This window comes from Salvia hispanica, chromosome 5 (genome assembly GCF_023119035.1).
Source record: "Salvia hispanica cultivar TCC Black 2014 chromosome 5, UniMelb_Shisp_WGS_1.0, whole genome shotgun sequence".
Classification (NCBI taxonomy): domain Eukaryota; kingdom Viridiplantae; phylum Streptophyta; class Magnoliopsida; order Lamiales; family Lamiaceae; genus Salvia; species Salvia hispanica.
In genome coordinates, this window is record NC_062969.1 from 11,705,375 (window position 1) to 11,712,973 (window position 7,599).

The 7,599-nt window shown below is 37.7% G+C and overlaps 2 protein-coding genes across 2 annotated transcripts in view; both read left to right on the plus strand.

Moving 5' to 3' along the window:
• Nucleotides 1–395: 395 nt before the first annotated feature.
• Nucleotides 396–2,847, plus strand: LOC125191092 (transcription factor IIIA-like). Its single transcript, XM_048088551.1, has 6 exons — nt 396–659; nt 787–918; nt 1,446–1,896; nt 1,980–2,218; nt 2,302–2,445; nt 2,555–2,847. Exons 1-6 carry the CDS (start codon nt 531–533, stop codon nt 2,726–2,728), a joined length of 1,269 nt encoding a protein of 422 aa, XP_047944508.1. The 5' UTR covers nt 396–530; the 3' UTR covers nt 2,729–2,847.
• A 3,357-nt stretch (nt 2,848–6,204) lies between these two features.
• Nucleotides 6,205–7,599, plus strand: part of LOC125189425 (protein SEMI-ROLLED LEAF 2-like) — a 2,055-nt gene continuing 660 nt past the window's right edge. The window contains exons 1-4 of the mRNA XM_048086705.1: nt 6,205–6,346; nt 6,582–6,870; nt 7,118–7,192; nt 7,389–7,504. Coding sequence (XP_047942662.1) covers nt 6,724–6,870; nt 7,118–7,192; nt 7,389–7,504 — 338 coding nt within the window. The 5' untranslated portion in view covers nt 6,205–6,346; nt 6,582–6,723. The remainder of the gene's footprint in view (nt 6,347–6,581; nt 6,871–7,117; nt 7,193–7,388; nt 7,505–7,599) is intronic.

Consider the following 7,599-nt stretch of genomic DNA (forward strand, 5'->3'; position numbering starts at 1 on the left):
AACTTAGTCTAAGTTTATATTCTTTGGGGAATGAGAGAGTATCATTTTGGGATGTCTATTAAAAATAGATTCATTTTATTTTGATATATTTTTTTCTAATAAAATAAGTTTCATTCTCCATTAATAATACTCCAATAATTATTCTTTATATATCTCTTATACTTTATCAATTATACATTAAAATCCGTATCATATTAAATATTGCATATTTGTTTTTAGATGAAGAGAGTATTCCACTTCGAATGGAGCGAATGGAGTTTTTATTTGGAATATTCAAATGTAATTACGGAGTAGTGGCAAATAAAAAGAATAAATGCAATTAGTAAGAGAAGTACTCGCAGTAAACATGACAAACAAAAGAGGAAATGTTTAAAATACACAAAAACTCCTCTGTCCGTATATAAAGCAACCCTAAATCCCCTCATATCGCTGTTGCTATTCACTCTCAGCGCCGTCACAATTAGGGTTTCTGCGCCTCCCTCAGATTTCAACAACTATCTTCGACATACGCATATTGACAGTATACAGATATGGTGGACGAAGGAGTTAAATCACGGGATCCGATTTTCAGAGACATCCGTCGATACTATTGTGAGTACTGCGGGATTTGTAGATCCAAAAAAACCCTAATCGCTGCTCACATCCAATCTCAACACGCGGTACGTGTAGTTTTTTGTTTTAAATTTTTTAAGATTTGAAAATTTTGTGGGTGATTGAAACTGGAACTTCTGCAATTATTTTGTGGAGCTCTGGTTTGTAATTTTGGTCTGTTTTTGGGTATTGCAGGAGGAATTAAAGGAGAAGGAGCTGAATGAAGAAACTGATAACGGAGAGAAATTAAACAAGTGTGAAGAATGCGGTTTGAATTTCTCAAAACCTGCTCATCTTAAGCAGCATATGCAAAGCCATTCGCTCGAGGTAAATTTTACCTTGCTTTTCTAAATATCTCCACTTGTTACTAAAAAAATGGTATCTAAACTTATTCAGTATTGAGAATGGATCTATTATCTATTTATATTAAATAGTATGTTATAGTGATTGTAATTGATAACTATATAGATTTGCATCCTTATTATTGGAGTATTATGTTGTTTGAATGGAATCTTGGGGTGTTTTTCTCTGATTCATTTGCTTTTTTCTTGGAATATAAACGTACAGTATTTTGCAGATTGAAATTAGGCAGAAAAATGCAATGTTACATTGCTGGGTGTGAAGCATTGGATCCCAAAAAAAAGAACTCCAAAATGCGAGAGGCAACGAACCTTGATTGGATCAGTACCAGGTGGGTGACTGCCTGGGAAGCTCCATCAAGCGTGTGCCTCACTCACGCTTGCTATTCCTTGAGGTTTGAGGATTCTCTAGTTCATGTGATGGGATAAAGCACACATAGTTGCTGTAAAAAAAATTGTGCTCAATTTTTTTTACTGATAAGTGTGCTTTTACAGAGGCCATTCATATGTTCGGTGGATGACTGCGACTCTAGTTACAGAAGGAAGGACCACTTGAACAGACACATGCTTCAACATCAAGGGAAATTGTTTGAGTGCCCGGTTGAGAGCTGTAAACGGACGTTTACTCTACAGGGTAATATGACACGTCATGTGAAAGACTACCATTATGAATCTGCTCCTACAGACACTGAGCAACCTAAGGGATCTGACTCTGCAAAGTCTGATGAATATGAGGAGTCTCAAGAGAAATTGCTTGAATGTCCTGTTAAGGACTGTAAGCGGACTTTTAAATCTGAGGGTCACATGGCATGGCATGTGAAAGAGTTCCATGGCGAATCTGCTTGTGCTGATGTCAATCATCCTATGGAACATGTGTGTGCAGAGCCTCATTGTGGAAAAGTGTTTAGATATGCCTCCAAATTGTGTAAACACGAGGACTCTCATGGTGAGTTGCATTTAAGCTGTTTATTTGGTTTTATCTTTTCGCCATCATTATTAATCACTGCCAATATTTTTGGCATAATACAGTCATGTTGGATTCTTCGGAGGCTTACTGTGCTGAACCAGGCTGTATGAAATATTTCTCAAATGAGAGGTGCCTCAAGGAGCACATACAGTTGTGCCATCAATACGTTATGTGTGATGAATGTGGCACGAAACAGCTGAAGAAAAACATTAAACGTCACATGCGCATGCATAAATCAGAACTAAGTTCTACAGAAAGGATAAACTGTAGTGTCGAAGGATGCTCACTAACATTTTCGACTGTAAGTTTGGAACTTTGATGTCACAACTATCCATTCATCCAACTTGTCAGAGTTACTTATTTGACATGTTTATTTTTTTACAGACATCAAATCTCAACAAGCATATGAAGGCCGTACACTTGGAACTTAAACCATTTGCTTGCGGCATGCCTGGCTGTAACAAGAGATTTGCATTTAAACACGTGAGAGACAATCATGAAAAATCAGGGTGCCACGTCTATACTCCAGTGAGTGTGTTTTAACTCTCTGATCAATTACTCAGCCTTGGTGTGTGTGAATGCCAACATATCTGCAGCATCATATGAATCATGTCTGACATATGTGTTGTATTTTAAGGGGGGTGATTTTGAGGCATTTGATGAGCAATTCCGCTCGAGGCCAAGAGGTGGCCGAAAGAGGAATTATCCAGTTATTGAGACACTGATGCGGAAGAGGATCATTCCACCCAGTGAATCAGACCTTGATAGGAACGACGGAGGCGATTCCCCATCATGTCAATTCTCAAATTAACAAATCTATAGTTAGAGGTATATTTTGTACTATATATGTTAAGATGTACAGTAGTTACATGTAGCAGTGTATGTGCCACGATAAATATATTTTGGAATATTATGTCCGTTTTGCTAGGAGCTTCTGATTTGAGTTTGTATATCATTTTTATTTTCGAATTGATTATAGGAATTGTTTCTGTTGTGAGCTTATGTGTGTAACTTTTTCATTTGAACTTGAAATAAAAATACATGTTAACCTGTATCTCATATAATTAAGCCTCTGCTTAAAGGATCGGTTAGATATATTAAAAAACTTCACACAAAAATGCAAAACATTTCGAACCCAAGAAACGGAAAGAAGAGGAAAACAGTAACGAACAATCCACTATTCATAGCTCTTTTAATTCTCAGTTTTCCCTCTTTGTTCCCCTTCACATTGTTGTTACTTTTGCATGATAGTTATTTGCGATGTAATTTCCTCTCTTGAAAATATTAATCGATAAACAAATGAGATCGTGCATTTCACATGTGATGTGTTTAGCAAAATATTTCGAACTTAGGCAAGTTTAGAATTTGGTGCTTCATCCATCTTATTTTTCGAGCTTTTTTGTTGATGAATCTACCTAAAAAATTCCAACATTTCGAATAAAAAAGAATTTATATGGACATATGTTGTTCAAACAATAAACAATATACACTTTCCGGACTTGGAATTTCCAACTCGAGACTGAGCCAAGTCTTTGCGCTAGTGTATTTTATATTGAGGGAACTACAAAAATAGTCTCAGGACTATCTCGCCAATAAATTCTGGACTTTAAAAATATCTCTAGACAACCCTGGACTAAGCATTTATCTCAAAATTGGTCATTTTTCACTGTTTTCGTTTGAAAATACCCTTTTGAGGGTTTGGGCAATTTGGTCTATACACAATTTAACTTTTTAAGATGTCATCAGCATCATTAATGATTTCCAGGATGTCATTTGTTTGTCCCTTTTTCTCTCTCTTGTTTCCTTTAAAATAGAGACACCAACACACACACATCTCTCTTCTCTCTTCTTCTTCTTCCTCACGCTGCCCTCTTCAAAGCTCCGATTTGTTGATTTTGTTCTTCATGTCTTAGTTGTCCGCGAACTATTCAGCGAAAGGAGGAAGGAATGGTTGTAGGTGGCTCCGATTTGAATACGAAAAGTATATGTCGCCAAATAGCTATTTTGTGCGAATTGGCACGGTGGAGGAGAATTTGGTGAGGAGAGGGATTTTGAGGATTACACAGACCAAATGCTGCAATTTTGCCTTTAATTGCCGCCCTTTCACACACTTCACGCATACCTTCTCTCTCTATACATCTGTCTCTATATCTACGAAACCACAATTTTCTAATTTCTATCTGTATCTCTCTCTTCTTGTTCTTCTCGAAAGAAAACCCCTTTTTGAGTGCTCCGACTTACCATCTCTCTCTCTTGTTTCTCTCTCTGCATTGCTATTGCTACTTCTACTCAAAGTCCTCACCTTTTGTTATTTTATCCAGATAATGAAGTATAATGAAGATAGAGAGATATGGTTGTGTGCATTGATTGTGCGTCTATCTCTGAAAAATGATCCAGATTTACTAAACGAAAAACTGAACAAAACGATTATATGAAAGGAAAAACAATATGCAAACCAAAAGGTATAGATTACATTTATTTTAATGGCTTAAATTCTCATTATGACAGTCGAATTTATGGAAACCTTATAATTTGAGGGTTCTGATAAATGAAAATTAATTTTGGAGATCAAAGTGAGAGTCTCTCTGGTAGCATATATATACATTATATCTATACACTTAATCCACACTCACTCTCTCTCTCTGCAAAATTATTAATTAAATATATAAATGTACATGCAAATCATGGTGAATCATTAATGGTGATGCTGCCAAAAAGTTAAAATTGTGTATGGACCAAATTGCCCAAATGGTCAAAAGGGCATTTTTGGTTCGAAAATGGGCAAAATGATCAATTTTGAGATAAACGCTTAGTCCAGGATTGTCTGGGGATATTTTTAAAGTCCATTGTTCATTGGCGAGATAAATACATAGTCCAGGGACTATTTTTGTAGTTCACTCTTTTATATTTTGATCAGCCCTTATCAAAATTATATTCCCGTCGTCACTGTACAGAATACAAATGTTAGGCATAGGCTAAGATTCAAATATTACTAATAGATACTAATTAATGTTAAATATTTTGTTAACTACTACTACTATATAAATTTGAATTCTAATAGAGTCACCGAATTTCAAAGAGCATCTCCAATGCAAATAGGCCAGCCATAGGTCAACCACTCTCTCTCCCTACCATGTCAGCAGCACTAAAAATCCATCTGCCACATCAGATTTAGATAGGCCAGCCGCAATAAAAATAATTCAAAATAGACTACATTTACGGAATTAAAATTACGATTAAATTACGGAATTAAATTTACGACACATATATGGGAAAATTCATTAATTGCATTAAAAAAAGGTAAATAGATAAATTTTTTAAAATGTTTATCACGCCACCTCACAGAAATACTTCATACATTCGAGAGTACATCGACTGCGAGATGTGGAGTGCTCGCCATATGCACGCGCCTGCAGCCAGGCCAAGCTGCACCCGATTAACGCCGTGCACTTTTGAATAGGGGTGTGGCCGGTTCTGCCAGCCGCATCGTGCCTGAGGCGGAAACACAGGATGTCGACGCTCCGAAGCGTCAAGCGATAAGCATAAACAACTCCACTGCGCATTCTAAAACGCCGCCGGAACATGTTTGCGGGAAGCACGCAGGTTCTGACGAAAAGTAGTCGTCATACGGCCCGGCGATGTGCGGCTACGTGATCCAGATCAATCAACTGCTCGGCGGTGGATAACCCATGGAGGGCGAGGTATCGCCTGCTGTTCCACCCTACGCATGTACCGCTCCATCTCGCGGTTCATGTAGGCCTCCATAGCCTCGTTCATCCTCCGTTCGTACTCCTCGGCATCCCCACCACTACCACCACTGCTACCACCCGAGTTACTCATCGCTCGATGATGCTCTTGTACAGAAAGTTAGAGAGAGAGAAAACCCGTTAAAACAAGTGGTGCAAATGAAAATGAAACTAAAATCGCGTTTATATAGGTTTTTAAAAAAAAAAAAATCAAAAATCGGCGCTGGCCGATCGGGCCGCCACAATGGCGGCCAGCGCCACGCCACCGGCTAGCCCACGCCGAAAATTTTGCCGATTTGCCGCTCGCCTACTCCAATGGTTCGGCTAGCGGCGCGAATCGGCTAGCCGGCATTGGAGATGCTCTAAGTACCTGCCAAGCACAAACACACAATAATGCAGGTAGTGCGAGTAGCGGTATTACAAATTCGCATTCAATCATTAATTATTATTTTCCATTTTAAATAAAAACTATTGGAGCTGAGAGATTACAAAATATTCATAATTTCCCATGTCATGAATCCACGTTCTCAATCGCCAAAATTTCCAATTATTTTAGTATATATAGAAAGAGAGAGGTTGGGTGGCATGATTTACTGGAAAATGCTTGAAATTCGCTACATTGTTGGCAATCTTTGATGGATCACCAGCCTTCTGGACTGCTCTTTACAGAAATTCTTCCCAAGGTAAAGTTACGAAAACTTCCTTTTATTCATATCAACAACAGATACGAATAAAGGGATGTTCAAAATATTCCCATCTTTTTTCGCTAACTTTTCATTTAATTATATTTATTTAGTTTTCGATCAGCAATTGCTGAATTATTCCCAGTTTCTCGAGCAATTGATTCCTCTGCATTTTGAAATGGGCTGATTGGGATTTTTCTCTTGGTATTTGAGTTAGGCGTTAATTTGAATGCAGGAATTGCCTGATCGATTTTGATACCTCTAGCTTTCCTTTCCCTTCTATATTTTTGTTGAGGTAGAGAAGGGAAGGAGAGCGTAAATTTGAGGGAGAAAGGGAAAGGATTAGACTCCTTTTTTTTTGTGTTGGTGAGAACAAAATGACTGTTGTTTCCGGGGTTATCTCAAGGCAAGTGTTGCCAGCTTGTGACAACCTTTGCTTCTTCTGCCCCGCATTGCGTACGAGGTCCAGGCAGCCGGTCAAGAGGTACAAGCACTTGATATCGGATATTTTCCCCCGCTCTCAGGTGAGTTTTGTGAGTCATATGATGTGCATGAATCAATTTTGGGATGCAATGGTGTTGTATAGATGTGATTGATCAACTGATTGATCATGATTGGATTCGAATTGGTTTTCGAAAGAAAATGTGAGATGAAAATTTGGTTCGTGAAGAAGGATTCTATCTGTAACTAGTGGATATGATATGTGGATTTGAGCAACGCTTCTTCTAAGGTGACGTAACTCTGGAACCTTTTCTTCGGTTTGCTTTATAGGATGAAGAAGTGAATGAGAGGAAGATTGGGAAATTATGTGACTATGCTTCAAAAAATCCTTTACGCATTCCCAAGGTATTGATTTGGTTATGTAAGTTGCTGTCACTATAGTATACTCATATGGGAATCTTATCTTGTATTTTTTGAAAGTTATAGTATGTGGAGTTTGCTAATGGAATATTTTCTTTTCTCTTGCTGAAGCTAACTTACATATAGATATAGTTTGCGTCGAATCTCTAATCAATGGTTTTGTTTTATCTTGAAATGATAGATAGCAGACTCCCTCGAACAGAAATTCTACAAGGAATTAAGGAATGAAAACTACCGATTTGTGAAGATTGTTATGCTGATCTACCGGAAGTTATTGTTATCTTGCAAGGACCAAATGTATGCCCACTGCATTTTATTGCTTTGCCTTTGTAGTTTTCTTGTTGGCAATATTTAGTTTTTTGTGTCTACCTCGGGTATTTTCTAGACTTTCC

What these genes read in the sequence shown, in the direction of transcription:
- LOC125191092 (XM_048088551.1), top strand. Translation starts at nt 531, where the DNA reads ATGGTGGACGAAGGAGTTAAATCACGGGATCCGATTTTCAGAGACATC. An exon ending in ACATCCAATCTCAACACGCG is followed by an intron (nt 660 to 786) that starts GTACGTGTAGTT and finishes TGGGTATTGCAG; the next exon opens with GAGGAATTAAAGGAGAAGGA. An exon ending in GGTGCCACGTCTATACTCCA is followed by an intron (nt 2,446 to 2,554) that starts GTGAGTGTGTTT and finishes TTGTATTTTAAG; the next exon opens with GGGGGTGATTTTGAGGCATT.